The sequence below is a fragment of the Poecilia formosa genome, unplaced genomic scaffold (assembly GCF_000485575.1).
Source record: "Poecilia formosa unplaced genomic scaffold, Poecilia_formosa-5.1.2 Scaffold480, whole genome shotgun sequence".
NCBI classification, from domain to species: Eukaryota; Metazoa; Chordata; class Actinopteri; order Cyprinodontiformes; family Poeciliidae; genus Poecilia; species Poecilia formosa.
The window spans coordinates 82,217-102,104 of record NW_006800419.1 but is presented as its reverse complement, the minus strand read 5'-3'; the positions used below and the strand labels follow the sequence as shown (position 1 = coordinate 102,104).

The following is a 19,888-nucleotide window of genomic DNA, read 5'->3' as shown; positions in this document are numbered from 1 at the left end:
TCGTGGAACGGGATTGGACGTCACGGCGCAGAGCTGCGCTCCCATTGGCCACCAGGACAGAGCTGGAGGCCACGCCCCCAGGTGTCCATGTCGGGTCATTGGACTGGAGCTGCACCAGTTCACACTGGGAATATTGATGCATAAACAGGAAATGTGAACCGTCCAGATCAGGAAGAGGAAGAAGCACGACTTTGATACAGACATGAACGTTGTTGCTCCACCTTTATGACGATAACAGCTCAGTGCGATTAGAGGCGGGCTGTTTTAAATTATGCTAAATAATAAACACCACAGCAGAGCCTATGTGATCCATGGGAGATCGGAGATTCCCAGGTCCAGCAGATGTCATGGCATCCGACTGGGTGACTCCTCAGCTCTTCAGTTCACCAAACCACAGAAAAAAAGCTCAAGAACCGGCGACCAGGCAGAACCGCACACGGTAAGTAGCTCAGATCCAAACGGCTCTTAGAGCCACAGGAGGATCAACCTCCATGATTCGCTTTCAGCTACAGAAAGACACCAAGCCGCCACATAAAAGCAAACTGACCAATAAGATTCGGGTTGGCGACCCTCACAGACTCACTTCGCGTTCTAACAACTTTAACAGTAAAGCCAGATAATAAACTATCCAAAAGCCATTTTATTCTTTTACTTAGAGGAAAATCAGCTGCAGGCTCATAATTCTGAACTTTAACCCTAGAAAAGATTACCATGTTTCATATATTTCAGTTTCTTATAAATGTTTATAATCAACTTATTTGATTATAGAGTAACAGATTATTACTAAACAGTATTTATCAGTAGTTTCCATTTTAGTTCCAATCCTGTTTGCTCTTTTATTTCCATATTATTTTGTCTGATATTTCTCCTTTTCACCTGTATTAATTCTGATGTTTTTTTCGGCCATATCTGCCACATTACTTTATTAAGCTATTTATTTATTGCCAGTTTTGGCAGGATCTGTCCTCCATAGGTTCTGCCTTCAGTCCAGCTAAATAAAACTCACCAAGGGATTAAAATATTACATCATTTTGAAGAAAGATGACATTTTTTAAACATTCTGCCATTTTAAAGCTTAGAGAAACTTTCTTTCTCGATTTGGTCTTAAACTATAGAAAAACAAACTTCAGCATTTTCTTTAATGGGATGTTAGCATTTTTTGTAAATTAAATTTCTGCAGTCATGACTGAATTAATCAGATTGCATCTGGTGATCAGCTGACTAATCATCAGTCAACCAAACGTTACTGAATGATTCAGCAGATCCAGACTTTTATTGTGAAGGATCAGTTCCTACTACAAATGAACTGATTAACAAATTTTTAAAAATAATCAGCAACTAATTTAATAATCACTTCATCAGTAACTGGAGTATTCAGACTTGAAGATAATTTGCTGAAAGAACAGCAATGAAGCCAAAACATTTTCCATCCGACATGAATCTGAAGATCTGTTCTGTTTCTGCTCCAGTTTAGCTTCTGTAAAGAAATCTATTAATCACGTTTAGCAAGCAGATCAATAATCAGCAGATCAGATCCTTCGGCTGATTTCTGTGAGAAAGTGTATGATCGGTGATCGATCGCTGTCTCTTGTTGCCGATCACAAACTGATCACCTGCGTCTCCCTTCTCAGCCTGCAGCTGCTCTCCTGTAGTGAGGAACTTTAACTGATTGGGGACGTTTGCGAGTCGCGGTGGAGAATTACCTCGGGGTGAAGCACGACACGACGCATCAACACCACGAATCTAATATGATATTTAAAAACAAGAACTTGACTGATTTGGCTGCATCAGTGCAGGAACCAAAGACATCCGGACCCATCAGCAGGTAGAGCAGCGCAGCTACCAACACTCACCGGATTAGCATCACGGTCAGAAAGCTAAAATAACCCCAACAATAATTCAAGTCTTGGAGCTGCGGAGTGAGACGCCGGTTCTGGTTCTGGTTCTGCTGTCGGACCGTCGCTACTGGTGGTAATATTTCCCAGACGGGCTCAGCCTCCAGACGGTGAGCTCTCACAGCGAGCAGCTGCAGCAGGAGCTGAAAACAGACTCTAGACGTGTATTGAAATATGTCTAAAAGGTCTAAATTTGGTGAATTTATTGCCAGATCATTTGTCCATTTTGCCAGATAACAGAATCATTTATGCCTAAAGCGAAACATTAACAGCCAATCCAGGTGATCGGCAGAGATCTGTGATCGGAATCGGCAGCAAAGAACCCGATCGGAGCGTCACCCATATTGATCTTCAGCAGATTTATCGCTGCTATTGACTTTTAGTTAAGAAAATGTTTTATCTAAGGAACCATTTCAAATGTTTATTTGTATTTTTATGAATTTCAAATATTATGTAAAAAATCATAATTGCTTAAATGAAAATATTTTTTTATCCTGTCAGAATAATCGATCAGTTCATTCATGTTAGCTGCAACGCTAGCTCCACATCCTGAACTGAACAGGGTCTGGAACCCAACCCGAGGTTCCCACCTTCTGACCTTTGACCCCTCACCTGTGCAATGAAGACGACATGCTTCCCGCTGAACTTCTTCTCCAGCTCCCGGACCAGGCGGACCTGGATCTTCTGGAAGGACTTGAGCTGAGGAACCGGGACGAAGATGATGATGGCTTTGCGGCTGCCGCCCACCTCGATCTCCTGCAACACAGAGGAACGCTCCGTCAGCCGCCAGCAACACGCTGAACTGCTGCAAAGCATCCACAACACGGAGTGGATCCGGATCCAGATGGAACCGGAGCCGTCTGTGTCCTGCATGGTTTGTCTCCCCAGTAACGGCCCAAAGGACTCTGGGAAGGCGTAGGAATATGCAGGACGCTCGCCACGCCGGCAGCCGGGGGCGGAGCTTACTGTCCGACATCGTGGAACGGGATTGGACGTCACGGCGCAGAGCTGCGCTCCCATTGGCCACCAGGACAGAGCTGGAGGCCACGCCCCCAGGTGTCCATGTCGGGAAAACGGAAAACGTTCAGCAGAATTCCCACCTTAGCTGCGGTGATGTGCAGTTCCCTCAGCTGGGCCTTCAGGTCGGAGTTCATCTCCAGCTCCAACAGAGCCTGGAGGAGAAAGGTCCAGGTCAGCAGGTGAACAGAACCGGCACCAAGTTGGCCGACTGACGGCTCTTACCTGGGAGATTCCAGACTCAAACTCATCAGGCTTCTCGCCATTCGGCTTCACTATCTTAGCGCTGGTACTGAACATGGCCTTAGTCTCTGCACAAAAACAGAGAGGTTAGAGGTCAGAGGTCAATTCATCACATATTTAAAGAGGAACAGTAAAAGGATTAGCAGGGCTAGCTGGATGTGTTGCTGGGGGATATCAAGCTGTGTTAGACTGTTATACAGCAAGTACTCAGTCAGAGGCCTGTTCTGATTCGTTGGAACACTGACTGCTACCAGAAATTATTCGTGCCCGAAGCATCACCACCCACAATACTCTTAAAAGACTTGGATGATTTAAGTTACATTAACAAAGTATTTTTGAATAAAATCTGACTCAGGAACATCTAAACTGGTTCCAGAATAACCGGTAAGCTGGTCTCAGTTGCTGCCGACCTGAACTACCAGTAAACAAGTTTGAAATGGTTCCAGTTCTCCTCCTGCAGCGACCTAACCGCTACACTGGTCCCAGCTCGGAGGTTCTAAGGTGAAACTGTCGGACCAGTTTAGTAGTTAATTCCCAGTTTATTCTCCAGCAGTAGCTGACTGAACACACGCTCGGCCTAGCTTCTCCCGCTAACACAGTCCCTCCGCTACTACGCTGTAAATACACCTCTAACGAAACCATCCGCTACTGCAAATATCTTAATCTGAGGTATCAGAGTCCAAATGGGAAGTTCTGGTTGTTGAAGCAACAACAAAACACCTTTAAAGGACATTTAAGATCAGAAATCTTTCGTGCTGTGAAAATAACACGACTAACCTGTGTCAGCGACGGCCAAGGAAGAGACCGGAACATCGCGAGACTTGAATTAATCCAATCGCGTCGCTGATCATTAGCATCGCGAGAATTACATATGTACGCCGTTAAGTTAAGATATCGCGAGAGTAAAATTAGTAGAACGTCTATCTGGAAGGTGGCGGTAATGCACCTATAAGTTGTTTGCCAACCGCCATAAAAAGGAAAGGAGAACAAGAAGAAGAAAATTAGAAGCATTGCTGCTGTTAATTATCGGGTTTACGGCCAACTTCTCCACATTTAGGCCTAACATGACACTCTGCTGGTTCCGCTGATGTTCCGGATTTGGACTCCGGTTCGGACAGTTCTCAAGAGGTTCTGCAGCTCTTCAGACATGCCGAACCCGAAAGGAAAGTTCTTCTACGCTGTCAGGAAGGGAATCAAACCCGGAGTCTACAAGTCATGGTGACGATCGGTACCGGCTGTCTGGAAGCTTTTAACTAATTACGGATAGGAACTAGGTTTATTGTGACGTCATAATAATCCAGAACCGGGTGGTGGTTCTGAGTGTTTTCTCAGGCTGCTGCTTTCGGAACCACAGTTTAGTATTCACACCTCACCAGCCGCGTCTAATTATTATGTCAGTTAAAATTAATCTATTTCAATAATTTAGATCAAAAGTAAAGCTTATATTGTATGCGTTTATTACAGACTGATACATTTAAGCCATTAGTTTAGTTGATTCTCGCTTACAGTCAACAGAAACGCAGCATTTAGTTAAAATAGTCAGAGAAAAATCTAATTTAATTTAGAAATATTGTTTTATGGTCTAAACAGCCGTGGAGGAACTGAGTATTGTAGGAAATGGTCAATATTGTTCACGGAGTAGTATATAAGTAGAAAGTTCAGTAGAAGGAAAAACTAGCAGTCAGTTGTTGCTAAAGTGATTCTCTAGCAGGGTTTAAAAGCTGTTACACAGTCATTTACTGGGAGTGAATGAGAGTGGGCGTGTTTCACTGATCTCTGGGTTCTGATTGGACAGAAAAGAGGAAGTCCTCCAACAGTGGATGGTGACAGACACTGTTAGGAAGGAGAAATGGGTTAAATCCAAAAGGTTCTAAAGATTTCACTGGGTCAGAACAAGAACATTCTGGAAAGAGTTCTGGAGAAATGTTGGGCCTAAAATTCCGATGACTTTCCTGGTTCTGGTTGTTCTTCCAGGGAAGAGTGTAAGATCCAGGTGGACAAGTTTCCAGCTGCATCGTTTAAGAAGTTTGGATCAGAACGAGACGCCTGGGCGTTCTTCAGAGGAGAAGACTCGTCTGCGGTTCCAGACCACAGCACAGGTGAGTCGGTCCAGACAGGTGAGGAACTAAAGGTTCTGCCTCTAGAACATCTAGGAACCAGCAGTAATCCTGCAAGTTTGCTCTGAATGGTTCTGGTAGGAACATCTGGACCGATCAGAGAGATGACGGACCTGCAATGAAAGAAACATGATCTCTGTGTTTTCATCAGAACCTCTGCTGCAGCGTTTTTGAATCGGCTGAAACCTTTTAGCAGAACTGGACCTGATTCCTCTGGAATGGTTCTGTTCCCATCAGGGACCCGGCCTGGAGAGACAGACGTCTCTCTGCTCCCCAGACGGGGCCCAGAGAGAGTGGAGTGCATCCCGCTAGGAAAGAAGAGGCCCCACCCAGAGGAGGGGGCGGAGCTTCAGCCTAAACGAGCAAAGCCATCAGAGACCTCGTTAGCAGGAAGCAGTGATGGGTTCACCTACATGGGTACGATGACGATGATAGTTTCATCCTGAGCTGTGGCCTCCAGTGGTTGGCACCACTAGCTAGCTAGTGGTGCTAAAAAGCTAGCTGCGCTGACCCTGAAGCACTAATCATTAATTTAATTCTGCTAATGCTAAAGCGCTATACTAACACGGTATAAAGTGGAAACTAAAGATGAAGCGTCATGTCAACGTGGTGTTTAGTGGAAGATAATGCTAAAATGCTAACTTCAGCCATATTGGCACTCACTAGGTGTGGTACAGGACCATATTGCCCTCCACAGGATCAAATTATTAACAGTTTAAAACCAAAACTTCAACACGGATGTTGAACTTTTTTCAACTGAAAGTTATCAAAACATGCAACTAAATTATCGCTATACAATTCATGAGAAAAAAAATAATTTTAGGGGAAGCTAAGTATGCTAAACATTTTCAAAATTAGCAAAAGTGCTCAATGCTAAAAAATTAGCTCTGCTAATTAGAGTAGTGGGCACTCCCAGACTGACCTCCAACCTGCTGCTGACCCTCCAGGTGATGCCGTGGTGGTGTACACCGACGGCTGCTGCTCAGCCAATGGGCGTGATCGGGCCCGGGCCGGGATCGGGGTGTACTGGGGCCGGAACCACCCACTGTGAGTCCACACACACCAACACACCCTCAACTAGCTGCTGCTAGCACTAACGCTGTGAGGAAGTAACCAGCTGCTGCCTGTTGGCCAGAAATGTTGCAGAACGGCTGCAGGGGCGACAGACCAATCAGAGAGCAGAGATTCAGGTAAGACCCGCCCATCACATCCCGCCTCAGAAACACGGTCCAATCAACATGAGAACAGAGTGTGGCTTTAAAAACAACTGGAACCCGATTTGTCAGGATGAACTGGTTCTGATCCAGTGCCCTCTAATGGCTCAACTGATGTAGTGCAGCAAAATCCTTTTATTTCTTCCTGTTTTGGATGATGTACTGCCGTTAGTTTTATTACCGTATTTTCCAGTCTATAAGGCACCTAAAAGCCTTACATTTTCTCAAAAATCAGCAGTGTGCCTTATAATCCGGTGCGCCTTATCTGTGCACTGAATTCTAAAATCTGTCCGACACAGAGAAGTAAAGTGTAAAGTTCGTACGCCGGCAGCGATAAACCAATCAGGGATTGTTGTCCGAGTTCTGCAGCATAGCCTCAGTAAAAACCAAATCGGTTTTTCTACACATCACCGTCCCTGTTCATCTACGACTCCATGCGCGCCCGTCTCACTGCGACTGAAAAAGGAAGTGAAGCAAACTGATTCTGAGTTTTCTGTCATTCCGGGAGGATTAACAGAAGAACTCCCACCGCTGGACATCGGTGTAAACAGGCCGTTCAAACAGAAGTTGGGAGCGGCGTGGGATCGATGGACGACAGACTGAACACACGTTTACTGAGATGGGAGGCGGCGCCGGGCGAGTTACGCCTCCATGTGTGGATGGATGGTGGATGCCTGGCTAATGCATCGGCCTTAACTGTCTGAGCTTCACTAATGCCGCATCGCTGCTGAACAGCCACCTGGAAACGAGTCCGACTCCGATGATGAGAGGGAACCTGGCATGTTTGATGGAGAAACATGCTGTTCAATTCAGATACAATAGAGGAGGACTTTGATGGAAGAAGAACATAAAATAAGGTGACTGTATTACATAGTCGAATAAAGTTCAACTAAACTTACTGTTTTGTTTCAGTTACCTTTTTTTTGTTGTTGTTGACCGTATGTCTTACCATGCGTCTTATAATCCGGTGCGCCTTATAGTCTGGAAAATACAGTATTCAGTTAAAATAATTAAGTCTGAGTCTAAAAGCTTACATTTTAATCAAAACGAAAATTTAATAAATTAATCTCAGAAAAAAATGGGACTCGTTCAGTGGTTTATGACTGGTGACTCGTTCACTGGTTAGGTAAGTTAATTTTATTTATGTAGCACATTTTCATCAACAAGGCAATTCAAAGTGCTTCACATGAATTAAAAGGAAATGCAAACAAAATAAACCAAAGCAAAAAGAAGAAAGGACACATTGGGGCAAATGGCAACATCCAGACAAAACAAAGGGGCAAAACAAAGTCATGAGTGAAGGCGGTGATGTCACAGGGCCATGAAACCATGTTGCTCAGCCTCCTGGCAGAGTCCGATAAGATGTTATCTAGGAGTGTCCTTAGGAGCGCTCAGCTCCACAGCTGCATGGATACAGGAGGGGGTTACATTATGGTTGCATATCTTCAAGGAGATTAGAAATATGCAGCCCTTCCAAGGCCACACAGGGAAAGCCAATTCAGAAGCAGAATGTGGGTCGGGAAGATTATAGATTTCAATCCTCTCTAAAGTCTCTCCGATACATCGGTTAATGACTGGGTTAGTGACTCATTAGGGACTTGTTAACTCAGACATGTCCAAAGTCCGGCCCGGGGGCCAAATGCGGCCCGTGGTCAAATTTCATCCGGCCCGCAGCCTCTGTCATAAAATCAACGTCTGGCCCGCACGTAGAATTAATACGTTGGGCAGCAGTACTGTTACCTGCATAGGGCGGAGCTTACACACTAAACGCTGTTCCTCGTTTACCCACTAGAGGGCAGCAGCCCTGTGACTCAGACCATATGCAGCTGGAGCTCATGGACCTTACCAAGCTCCGCCCAGAAACGCCCCCTAAAATCCCACGTGGCTGCATGGCTCACAAACAAAGCCTAGCAGAGATTAGCCTCTGCAGAGACGAAGTGACTGCAGAGAGTCACTTCGTCTCTGCAGAGTATTTCTGAGTCGATTAGCATTTCTGCCGAATTTTCAAAAAATATCAGCCACGACAATGGAGAGGGGAACCAACAAGTTCATATCATCTTTTATGGACGAAATCAAGGTGTTTGAGCCACGCAATGCCTCCAACATTGAGCGCGTCGCAGCTAAATGCTACCGGTGGATGAGGAAAACAGCAGATCTGTACACCCTCAGCATAAATATACTGTGGACAAGATCACTGATGCCTGTTGTTCTTGCAAGGCTGGGTAAGTCGGGCATTCATGGTTTTGAGGGTTACTTTTGGAATCAGTGATTCTGTTGTTGGCAAATGTTTGAGTGTGCCTAGGCCTGATACTCGGTGCTAGCGTGGCTAACACGATTACAGTTTACTAAAAAGCCTTTTCAGGTAAAATAAAATCTTTAATGCATGTCAGATATGGTACACATTGCATATTGATCTGCTCAGTTAACGTAAGACTGTGTAACAGACAGGCTTCAAGGTGTATCGTACTGCCATTATGCTGTACTTAGCTAAAAGGTTTTCATAATGAATGTGTTTATTACTGAAGCTGTAAATCAGAATCTCAAATGGATAAACAATCACTCAAAATATCCCCATTCACTAAACACAAAGAAAGCAAAGCAATAATACTTACACCAGCACACACTCCTTTGTTCTTATTGATCCTACGACGGTTGAGCTGCAAATGCGGTCGTGCACAAGCTTTGATCCAAGCAAGACTTTCCGTTTCAGATTTTGGAAATCTGTGAATTTTAGTTCCACAAATACGATCAGGATACCTGACATCGCCTGAACAGATTCCCCTCTGACAGTGGAGAACCATTCTTATTTGATTGCTGACGCAAAAACTTTCTGCCGGTCTGCTAGTCCACAATGTACATTAGCATGTGTTTACTACTGTAGCTTGTGTTTGTGAGACGGTCACGCACGTGGTAGCTACGCTGTGACGTGAAATGGGCATTAGCCAATGAAACGCGGCTCCTGTGGTAAGGTCCATTAAGCTGCAGAGAGCCGCCAGCAGGTCGGCACCAGCAGCTTTCTCTCGCCAACTTTTACCGACAGCTGGATAAGGACAGGTTTCGAGAGATTCGGTTTGGTAAGAAAATGCTAAGCTTGTTTGGGTCGACGTTAGGGTTGCCACCTGTCAGGTGGGGTGGGGGGGGACTGTGTTACCCAGAAAGCAGTTGGGCGCAATATCCCAACACCGTGAGTGAAACAATGACTGGGGCAGCCGCCTATATAAAGTACTCGGGGACCACCTCTTTGTCATTACGGAACAAATCGCGTCTCGTTTCAGTTCAATACAGCACGGTCCCATATTCTACGGGACGGGTTGCAACACTATTCCACGTATTTGTGAGAAGACATTCTGGGCTGTGAACGTAAATAACTCTCACTTAAGAGACATCTTGCGCATCAACACCGCTGCCTTTGAGCCAGACCTGGCCCATGTGCTGCAGTCCAGATCTCAGTATCACATTAATGCAGACAAGTCATTTGTCATTTACAATAAGTCTCTGGATAAATTTTGTTTTTTTTAAAGATCAAAATAAGTCATAAATTCAGACAAGTTTTCACTCCAGAATAAGAAACTTCTAAAAATCTAATCAACATTTACTAATATGTCATATTTCAAATGAGCCCTGCACTTGTTGATATGACTATTACTTGCTCCTTTTTCTGTTATTTTATTTAAAAATTCTGTAAATATTGAACTGCCATGGTGAGATTTTTTATGTTTCAAATGTAATTTACACTCAAGAGTACAATTACTTCTGTTTAACCATTAGAAAAAAGTTAAAGTGTTAAAAAAGTGAAGTTAAGTGATTATTCAATTGATATGCATGTTTCAAATGAACCAAAATACATGCTTAAGATGGCTGAAATTAAAATAAAAAGCAAATGTAAAACACAGAATGGCTTCCTGAAATGTGTTTAAATATATTGCTGGTCTATGTAAAGGACGTCCGCCAAGGTCGGCCCCCCTACATTTGTAACGCACCAAATCCGGCCCCCTCTGCAAAAAGTTTGGACACCCCTGTGTTAACTGGTTAGTGACTTGTTAGTGTCTCCCCCCCAGGCGGCCTGCAGGGCTCTGGAACTGNTCAGTTAAAATAATTAAGTCTGAGTCTAAAAGCTTACATTTTAATCAAAACGAAAATTTAATAAATTAATCTCAGAAAAAAATGGGACTCGTTCACTGGTTAATGACTGGTGACTCGTTAACTGGTTAGGTAAGGTAATTTTATTTATGTAGCACATTTTCATCAACAAGGCAATTCAAAGTGCTTCACATGAATTAAAAGGAAATGCAAACAAAATAAACCAAAGGAAAAAGAAGAAAGGACACATTAGGGCAAATTGCAACATTCAGACAAAACAAAGGGGCAAAACAAAGTCATGAGTGAAGGCGGTGACGTCACAGGGCCATGAAACCACGTTGCTCAGCCTCCTGGCAGAGTCCGATAAGATGTTATCTAGGAATGTCCTTAGGAGCGCTCAGCTGCATGGATACAGGAGGGGGTGAGGAGGGAAGAGCATTATGGTTACATATCTTCAAGGAGATTAGAAATATGCAGCCCATCCAGGGCCACACAGGGAAAGCCAATTCAGAAACAGAATGTCTTAGGTCAGGAAGATTATAGATTTCAATCTTCTCTAAAGTCTCTCCGATACATCGGTTAATGACTGGTTAGTGACTCGTTAGGGACTTGTTAACTCAGATATGTCCAAAGTCCGGCCCGGGGGCCAAATGCGGCCCGTGGTCAAATTTCATCCGGCCCGCAGCCTCTGTCATAAAATCAATGACGTCTGGCCCGCACGTAGAATTAATACGTTGGGCAGCAGTACTGTTACCTGCATAGGGTGGAGCTTACACACTACACGCTGTTCCTCGTTTACCCACTAGAGGGCAGCAGCCCTGTGACTCGGACCATATGCAGCTGGAGCTCATGGACCTTACCAAGCTCTGCCCAGAAACGCCCCCTAAAATCCCACGTGGCTGCATGTCTCTCAAACAAGCAGTTCGGCACCAGCAGCTTTCTCTCGCCAACTTTTACCGACAGCTGGACAAGGACAGAGATTCGGTTTGGTAAGAAAATGCTAAGCTTGTTTGGGTCGACGTTAGGGTTCCCACCTGTCAGGTGGGGGGACTGTGTTACCCAGAAAGCAGTTGGGCGCAATATCCCAACACCGTGAGTGAAACAGTGACTGGGGCAGCCGACTATATAAAGTACTCGGGGACCATCTCTTTGTCATTACACATTAATACGGAACAAAGCGCGTTCCGTTTCAGTTCCATACGGCACGGTCCGTATTTTACGGGACGGGTTGCAACACTTTTCTACGTATTTGTGAGAAGACATTCTGGGTTGTGAACTTAAATAACTCTCACTTAAGAGACATCTTGCGCATCAACACCGCTGCCTTTGAGCCAGACCTGGCCCTTGTGCTGCAGTCCACATCTCAGTATCACATTAATGCAGACAAGTCATTTGTCATTTACAGTAAGTCTCTGGATACATTTTGTTTTTGTTTTTTAAGATCAAAATGAGTCATAAATTCACCTGAGTGAAGTTGGCCCCCCCACCTTCTTCAAATCAGACAAAATTGGTGTCAATCAACTCGGCTACGTTTGTGTTGATTTGTGCAGCAAAAAATTTCGTTTGTGCTGCTTTGGCTTTGAAGATATTAATGAAAGTGTAAAGGTCAAAAGGTCAACCAGCCCCCCAACTTTTATGAAATCAAACAAAATCGGTGTCAAACATTAGTGCTATGTTTGTGCTGGTTTGTGCTGCAAAAATTTTCGTTTGTGCCGCTGTCATTTTAAAGATATAAAGAAAGTTGGATTTCATAAAAGTTGGGGTGCTGGTTGACCTTTTGACCTTTACACTTTCATTAATATCTTCAAAGCCAAAGCAGCACAAACAAAATATTTTGCTGCACAAATCAACACAAACGTAGCCGAGTTGATTGACACCCATTTTGTCTGATTTGAAGAAGGTGGGGGGTTGGTTGACCTTGGATGACCTCTGGAAACATTTCTTTATATCTTTAAAATGATAGCGGCACAAACGAAAATTTTTGCTGCACAAACGTAGCACAAACATTTGACACCAGTTTTGTCTGATTTGAAGAAGAATAAGAAACTTTTAAAAATCTAATCAACATTTACTAATATGTCATATTTCAAATGAGCCCTGCACATGTTATGACTATTACTTGCTCCTTTTTCTGTTATTTAAAAATTCTGTAAATATTGAACTGCCATGGTTAGATATTTTTTATGTTTCAAATGTAATTTACACTCATGAGTACAATTACTTCTGTTTAACCGTTAGAAAAAAGTTAGTGTTAAAAAAGTGAAGTGATTATTCAATTGCATACGATATGCATGTTTCAAATGAACCTAAAGACATGCTTAAGATCGCTGAAATTAAAATAAAAAGCAAATGTGAAACACAGAATGGCTTCCTGAAATGTGTTTAAATATATTGCTGTTCTATGTAAAGGACGTCCGCCAAGGTCAGCCCCCCTACATTTTTAACGCACCAAATCTGGCCCCCTCTGCAAAAAGTTTGGACACCCCTGTGTTAACTGGTTAGTGACTTGTTAGTGTCTCCCCCCCAGGCGGCCTGCAGGGCTCTGGAACTGGCCCGGCAGAACCACATCCAGAAGCTGGTTCTCTACACTGACAGCAAATTCACCATCAACGGTGAGTCATCGTCCTGGACCTTGGGAGGTGGCGGGGCCAGGTGACCTCTGACCTCTGACCTCCTGCAGGTGTGACCAGTTGGGTGAAGACCTGGAAAGTGAACGGCTGGAGGCTGAAGTCTGGTGGTCCGATCACCAACAAAGAAGACTTCATGACGCTGGACCGGCTGAACTCTGAGCTGGACGTGGTCTGGGTAAATAACCGGGCCGAACCGGGCCGGGCCGCTGGGACAAAAAGCTGGGTGCTCCTAACTGTCCCTCTCCCTGCAGATGCACATCCCGGGCCACGCGGGATTCACCGGGAACGAGATGGCGGACCGGCTGTCGAGGGAAGGAGCAGCCAAGGAGCCGCAATGAAAAGTTTCTGATATTTTCTGATTTCCTTTCTGCTCAGAGTGAATAAAGTTGAGTTTGCGTCAAGCCATGACGCCGAAGGCACATCCATTCCAGATTTATGAAGATGACAGCAGAGATCAGGTTTTCATCCTCCTGCTGTTCTCATCATTATCCAGCAGGGGGCACTGCTGCATTCTGAACCAATCATCACGTTAAACTGGGAGCTTACTGGTACCAGTTTGGCTAATTATTGTTTTCCCTGTTTAGAGATGAAACTGAAGTAAGATATATTTGCTGCATAAATGGAACTGAAGCCTTTCAGTCGGATCTGTGGGAATAATTAACTCACCATTCGGAGACGGGAGGATTATTGATTCTGCTGCTGTTTCTGTTGTCTGATAAAACATAAGAGAGTTTCTCTAACCGTTTATTAAAATGTTTAAAAAGGCTAAAGAAGTGTGTCTTTATTCCCTGAAGGATTAGAGCAGTGGTGCCCAAAGTCGTCCTGGAGGCCCGTCCTGCGTGTTTCAGTTCCTCCCTGTTTAATGACGGCTCATTTGAAGAACAGTGACCTGCTGAAAAGGTTTTTACTACCACCAAGGAGAAAAGGAAAACATGCAGGGTGCCGAGGACTGACTTTGGGCAGCCCTGGATTAATGTTAGTTAAATATGATCCCTGCTTCTGATTGGCTGATGAAGATTAAAAGATTTGTTAATTTTCTAGTTTAACTAGCAGCAAGGATCATAACTATACATACCACTGGCAGATTAAGCATGGAGGTATGCTGACTGGACGAAGAAGTTTGTTTCGAAATAACTTTAATATTTTGTAAATCTGTTTCTGTCTGAACTCTGACCTCGCTCAGTTTGGCTCTGAAAACTCTCTGGCAGTAGCAGGCTGAGGCAGAGCCTCCCCTGACCTCTGACCTCTGCCTCCTGGCCAAGCGGGTCACCGCGATCCTGCCAGCGGCGGCACACGCTGCGGGGTCAAAGGTCAATGCTTCCGCAGCTCATTAGCTCTGCAGCTGGAGGGAAGCAAAGCGGTAGAATCAAACCTGCTTTGCTTCAGAACCTTCTGAGAAAATAAACTTTGCATATTGGGTCAGAGGAATCGGGTCAGAGTGGACCGGAGGAACCGGACTGGAGTTCTGCAGAACTTCCCACCTCATGTGCAAAGCCAGGAGAGATGGAGGTCCACTCTGCAGTTCTGAGCAGCTCCGTTTGGACTGGACTCCCTCAGCAGGACCAGAACCTCCAGATCTCAGCATGATGTCAAGACGGGTCTGTTTCCATGACAACAGGGACCAAGACGGAGCTGGGAAAGAGAAGATCTTAATCTGACACTATGACAGGATCCAGCAGGTCAGCACCATGGCCAGTTCTCCCAGTTTGAGGCTGGTTTTGGCCCAGATCAGCCCAGTCCTCCCTGCAGCAGCCTCAGTGGGAGGAACAGCAGCATGTTGGGATGCAGCGCAGCTCTCTGGGCGTCAGCCTGCTGTAGACCTGAGCTGCATACTAACAGGCAGCTGCAGGAAACACCCAGCAGCTGCTCTGCTCCAAACGCTGAGTGTTACTGAAATGTTTTTATCGTGCTTAAATGTTGGAATCACTAATTATTATTGTTATCATTGAAATGTTCTGGTTCTATTGGGTTTTATTTGACATATTTAGATTGTATTCTTTATTAATATCAAAATAAAAACCAGCTCGTGTTTCTTTCCAGAACCGGAAGGAGAAAATTTGGCTGATGAATTATTGCTGCTGGTTTTGTCCCCCTGGTGGCCGGCAGCGGTACTGCAGCGTGTTCTGTTGACCTGTAACCTTCAGCGGTGTTTACCTGAGGAACAGGTGACGAGGAAAGGGGGCGGTGCCAGCAAAGACCTTCATCATAAGCTCCTCTTCCTCCCCTCTGATTGGTGATTCATCACTTCTGTGTGCCTGGTAGTAAATAAGTAAATACAAATATATAAATTAGTCCATGATAAATTAAGATTAAATAACTATTGTACAGATTAACTTGGTGGTCATATTCTGAGTTTACTGACATGATGTCAGGGTTGAAGACATAAATTGGAAAAAAGTCAGTTTTACTATTGGCTGTAGCAAAACAGCCAATAGTGGAGCTCACCATATTTCAAATCCTCTTCTGATTGGTCGATCACCCGCCATGATGACTCCTGCTCCTGTATCAGAAGCTGCAGGAACATCTGAAAGGCAAGCATGGACTGAAGCACAGCACTGAGCCAATACTCAAGAATCTCCAAAAAGAAAAATCCTGACATGGCCTAGTTAAAGCCCAGAAACTCCTCATTTCACTTAGATGAGTCAAACTACCAGAGGAGCAAAAAACTGGACAACAGTCAAAACTACAAAAATTCCCAGGAAGTTCCACTAGCAGAGGGGTGTGCTAACTTTGTCCCTGTCTGCAGAGTTCTTTAGTTTCCCAGACAAAAAAGATCAGAAAATTTAGAGAAACTCTAAATCAACACCAGAAGTTTCTGCAGGTCAAAGGTCATGGCTCCTCGCCCATACAAGGAGCCGGGAGCCTGGGGGGTATGGTCCAACGACTTTCTCTGGCTGAGCGGGTGGACGCTGCAGGCTGCAGGACCTGAACACCTACACAGCAGCAGGCTGCTGGTTCTGGTCCAACTGGGTCGGAACCGTCTGAGATCAGATGATAGTGAAGAAGATGATGAAGAGGAAGACATCTAAACTAAACTTTTCTTCACTTTCAGGAAAAGAAAACTTTCCTCTATTCAGCTCAGAATAACTTCAGGATAAAAACGGAATAAATTCAGGATAACGTGTTAAAAAGTAATCACCTCCCTGTTGCATAATAAATTAACTGTTTGGATTCAGCTCTGGCCGTTTCTTCAGTGAACAGGCCTGATGAAACATCGTTAGCTTAAAGTGTAGCTAACCTTCGTGACCCAGAGAGGTCGCTTCCTCAAAGTGGGTGGGGCTATGGCACGCTTAGGGGCGTGACCAAGTGTGGGGATTAGTGGAGAGGGTTAAGTGGGGGTGTGGTCAGGACTAGGGCTTTTCTTTTTAACAGAAAAAGAAACTCTCGACCTGTAAAATAATTGATCAGATAATATTCCGTCACCTTAAATGAACACAGTTATTCAAAAGAAATTAATTCTGAGTGAGATACCAGCCAGTCACAGAAGAAGACGAAGAATAACCTATCGATCTTTTTTGTGTATTTTCTATTATAATTGTAGCACTACAGGCAGTTTATAGATGGTAGTTCGACAGGAAGGAGGCAGAGAGGACAGACAAAGGAACTTGAGCTGCGCCCGCTACCGGTTTTTCTTCAAACAAAGATAACGGCTACGGCTAGCCCATAGGCTAGCGGTTAGCCTAGCGGCTAGGGCTAACTGTTAGACTAGCGGCTAGGGCTAATTGTTAGCCTAGCGGCTAGGGCTAACTGTTAGCCTAGCGGCTAGGGCTAACTGTTAGCCTAGCGGCTAGCCTAGTGGCTGGAATAGGATTCATCTGTTACTCAGTTACTCAAACAGTTAATAATTACGCTGCCATAGGAGAAGAAAAATAGAGGTTAATTTTGCAGTCATACTTTCAACATGTTAATTTATTTATAAATGTCAAAGTATTTAGTTAGCAAGCTAAATACTTGGGTTAAGTGTGGTAACTAAATGTTTAGAATTTTGGTGGTATACTGAACTTTTAGTTGACTAATTAAACGTTTTACAATAAATGAAACATTGTCATGAATAAAATATGACAGAAAAATTAATTTCTATTGTTTCTGTTATGATGAGCCAAATAACCCAGACTATTTCTGTTCACTTTTGACTGAGTAACTTTATAAACGTCACACACACATCATCATTATCATGTTTGTGTTATTGATGGTTAAACATTCTTCAGTTATTAAAAACCTGCCTATTTGTGAAACCAGAACCAGTCCGGATCCGAACCTTCCGGTTCCGGAGAGGATTCAGCATCTGGAGCGTCGCTGAGGAAGAGGATGCTGCAGCCGAAGATCAGCGCGGAGTTTCTGCTCGGAGCTGAACAAAGAGAGGAGGCGACACGACTCACGGGGCGCGCGCTCACAGGACGCGTGCGCATTCACGGGGCGCGTTCACAGGATGCGCGCGCTGTAGTGAATGCAGGAGCAGCGAGGAGGAGGAGGAAGGCTGAATGCGCCTCCTGACTGCGCGCTGTCCTCGACACATAAAGACAGGAGAAGATCCGGAGACTGAGAGGTAAACGCTCCCTCCTCTTCCTCCTCCTCATCCTGCTCTTCCTCATCCTCCTCCTGCCCCTCCTCATCCTCCTGTTCCTCCTCATCTGCTGCATCCTCATCCCCCCCAGTGAAGGCATGGCCCAGCGTCACAAAGGATCCGGACCGGAGCGGAGACCTTGACAGAAAGAGGCTGCAGACTCCAGAGGAAGAAGAGAGGAGGAAGAGCTTGTAGGTTTCCATGGCGCCGCTCTGTGCTCCTGCAGCAGTCTGTGTCCAGGTGTCTCCAGGTGTCTCTCCTCTTTGTTCTGTTCTGCTGGGATTATTTCCTGATAATCCCAGGAATATTCCAGGTTCATCCTGAGCTGATGCCAGTGGTTTTCCAGGTGTTTTCCGTTGGGAATGTTGAGCTGATCTGGCCGTTTTCCTGGAGTTTTCCAAGAGATTCGGGTTTTCCGGAATGATTTGTTCATGTCACTCTGCTTCTCCGGTCATTCATACTTGGAGTCCCGTCTGCAGGTCAGCAGAGTCTGTTTTGGCAATTCCCAACGTTTCTTCTGGTCCCTGAATGCCTCGCGGTCCTGCCAGTTGTCATGGCGATCCTGTTGGGAAGCTGGGATGCTGCCAGATGAAGTCCCGATGTCATTTAATCCAGATATTCCCTCAACTTCCTGCAGCTGATTCCCATCCGGCCCGGTTTCCATGGAAACAGCAATCCTCTGTCAGGAAAATCTGAGAGAAATGTTCCGGTTCTGTGCTGATCTGGATCAGTACTGGGTCAGGTTTGGGTCTCACACCAGAGGCATCTTCAGGAATCTGGTTCCACAAAACTTTCAGAGTTTCCACAGTCGTCTGAAGGTCATTCCTGATGTTTGGAGGGAAGTTGGTGTTTCTGGTTCTGGACCAGAATGTTCTGTATGTCTGGTTTCTGGGGTTCCTGATCTGAATGTTTCCGGTTCCAGATGGACCAGTGGTCTGGTCCGCCTGGTTCTGGGTCAGTCTAGTCAGGTTCTGGTTATTGACTCAGAGATCTCTGCAGAATTCCTCGATGGCAGAAACAGGAAGTGATGCAGGAGAACTTTCTGTGCTGGAGAGCCTTCCAGATGTTTTTCTGGAACATCAAGAACAGATTTGGCTGTCAGCATCCAGACCGGACCAGACTGGAGTCTGATTGGTCGGATCTGTGACGGCGGTGAACGTTTAAACCAGTTCAGATTGTCGGATCCGTTTCTCCAACCACCAGAAAGTGGTCCAGGTGCAGGGTTTCCCCCAGTGCATCATAAGCCTGGCGGCCCGCCATGCTTTACTAGCCCCCCCACCAGGCCAAGCGTTGCTCGTTTTTGTTTTTAGGAAAATAACTATTTAATATTATTATACTTGTTTTTTTGTTATCTGTATTGAAAGCGTCTCTGTTGCTCTGAGCGTTTCACTGGTGGAGCAAATTTATTCCTAAAAGATGGTTTATAGTTGATGCACTGAAAGCGGGCAGAGCGGACCAATCACACGCTGGAGCAGCTGAATGTCTGAAGTTTAACTCGGCACAGATCGCCTCCTTTCACTCAAACTGGACACAGACTGACCAGATATTTACATCAGCCACTGTGAGGGATTATGATTCTTTAGAGAACTCCACATCAAGGTAAGAGTTTAAACCCGCTGCGTTAGCTCTGGTTGAGCAGCTCCATGTGAACCGCAGGAATAACTTGTCGTCGCTTTCAGAGGAGCGTTGAGAATGATTTATATTTGGGAACAAAACATTATGTGCAGCGTTTACATCTCAACTCGCTGTCCACCGTGTGGCGCTGTGTCCCGGTTGGCCGCAGCGTTAGCAGTTTAACTTGTGGAGTTTTCGCGCTGACCTCGTAGTCACGCATCACAGTGGTTTTATTTTGTTTTATCATTATTTTTCCGGCTACACGATGCATCAAACCATACCAAATGCTTTGTCCACTTAGCTAGAGTTAATGAGCGAGGAGATCAGGAAACCTCGTCCCATAAACTTGAGCAACCAAAACAGTTTCTGTGATTCTTATTAAAACTCAACAGACAGAAATGTTAGAGCTGCTAGAGCCACATAAATTCAATCTCCTGTTTGTCCCTCTGTATTCAGCAGAGATGAGCAGTGCAGTACAATAACTCATCCTGCAGGTCCGGTCCAAGGCTGCATG

General features: G+C 45.0%; 3 protein-coding genes and 1 long non-coding RNA gene across 10 annotated transcripts in view; 2 read left to right on the top strand and 2 right to left on the bottom strand.

Annotated features, from left to right (window-relative positions):
- The window catches only part of rps7 (ribosomal protein S7), a 7,403-nt gene extending 3,381 nt beyond the window's left edge, over positions 1–4,022 (bottom strand). The window contains 4 exon segments of the mRNA XM_007578441.1: positions 2,501–2,651; positions 2,996–3,067; positions 3,138–3,223; positions 3,933–4,022. Coding sequence (XP_007578503.1) covers positions 2,501–2,651; positions 2,996–3,067; positions 3,138–3,212 — 298 coding nt within the window. The 5' untranslated portion in view covers positions 3,213–3,223; positions 3,933–4,022.
- Positions 4,023–4,124: 102 nt separating this feature from the next.
- On the top strand, positions 4,125–18,618 carry rnaseh1 (ribonuclease H1). 3 transcript variants are annotated; one of them, XM_016664348.1, is made up of 9 exons: positions 4,125–4,373; positions 5,130–5,272; positions 5,510–5,689; positions 6,220–6,319; positions 6,408–6,462; positions 13,094–13,178; positions 13,247–13,371; positions 13,448–13,592; positions 18,604–18,618. In XM_016664348.1, the coding sequence occupies exons 1-8, from the start codon at positions 4,243–4,245 to the stop codon at positions 13,532–13,534; spliced, it is 906 nt and encodes a 301-aa protein (XP_016519834.1). In that variant the 5' UTR covers positions 4,125–4,242; the 3' UTR covers positions 13,535–13,592; positions 18,604–18,618. The 3 variants fall into 3 exon arrangements, with proteins under 3 accessions (XP_016519834.1, XP_016519835.1, XP_016519833.1); XM_016664349.1 differs by lacking the exon at positions 18,604–18,618 and adding an exon at positions 13,655–13,962 and having other exon boundaries at positions 5,130–5,254; positions 13,448–13,586; XM_016664347.1 differs by lacking the exon at positions 18,604–18,618 and adding an exon at positions 13,893–13,960.
- On the bottom strand, positions 14,035–16,180 carry LOC107833924 (uncharacterized). 2 transcript variants are annotated; one of them, XR_001659693.1, is made up of 3 exons: positions 15,642–16,180; positions 15,351–15,451; positions 14,035–14,828 (listed from the first exon to the last, which is right to left on the bottom strand). It is a non-coding gene; the product is annotated as an uncharacterized LOC107833924 (long non-coding RNA). The 2 variants fall into 2 exon arrangements; XR_001659694.1 differs by lacking the exon at positions 14,035–14,828 and having other exon boundaries at positions 15,237–15,451; positions 15,642–15,720; positions 16,003–16,180.
- The window catches only part of myt1la (myelin transcription factor 1-like, a), a 36,498-nt gene continuing 34,041 nt past the window's right edge, over positions 17,432–19,888 (top strand). The window contains exons 1-2 of one of the 4 annotated variants that reach the window (XR_001659687.1): positions 17,432–17,742; positions 17,852–17,951. The gene's annotated coding sequence lies outside the window, so the exon portion shown is untranslated. Of the gene's footprint in view, positions 17,743–17,851; positions 18,011–19,888 lie in introns of those variants that run through there. The other 3 variants (XR_001659688.1, XR_001659686.1, XR_001659689.1) reach the window with 3 other exon arrangements.

What these genes read in the sequence shown, in the direction of transcription:
- rnaseh1 (XM_016664348.1), top strand. Translation starts at nt 4,243, where the DNA reads ATGTTCCGGATTTGGACTCCGGTTCGGACAGTTCTCAAGAGGTTCTGC. An exon ending in CAGCAAATTCACCATCAACG is followed by an intron (nt 13,179 to 13,246) that starts GTGAGTCATCGT and finishes GACCTCCTGCAG; the next exon opens with GTGTGACCAGTTGGGTGAAG. An exon ending in CTGAGCTGGACGTGGTCTGG is followed by an intron (nt 13,372 to 13,447) that starts GTAAATAACCGG and finishes CTCTCCCTGCAG; the next exon opens with ATGCACATCCCGGGCCACGC.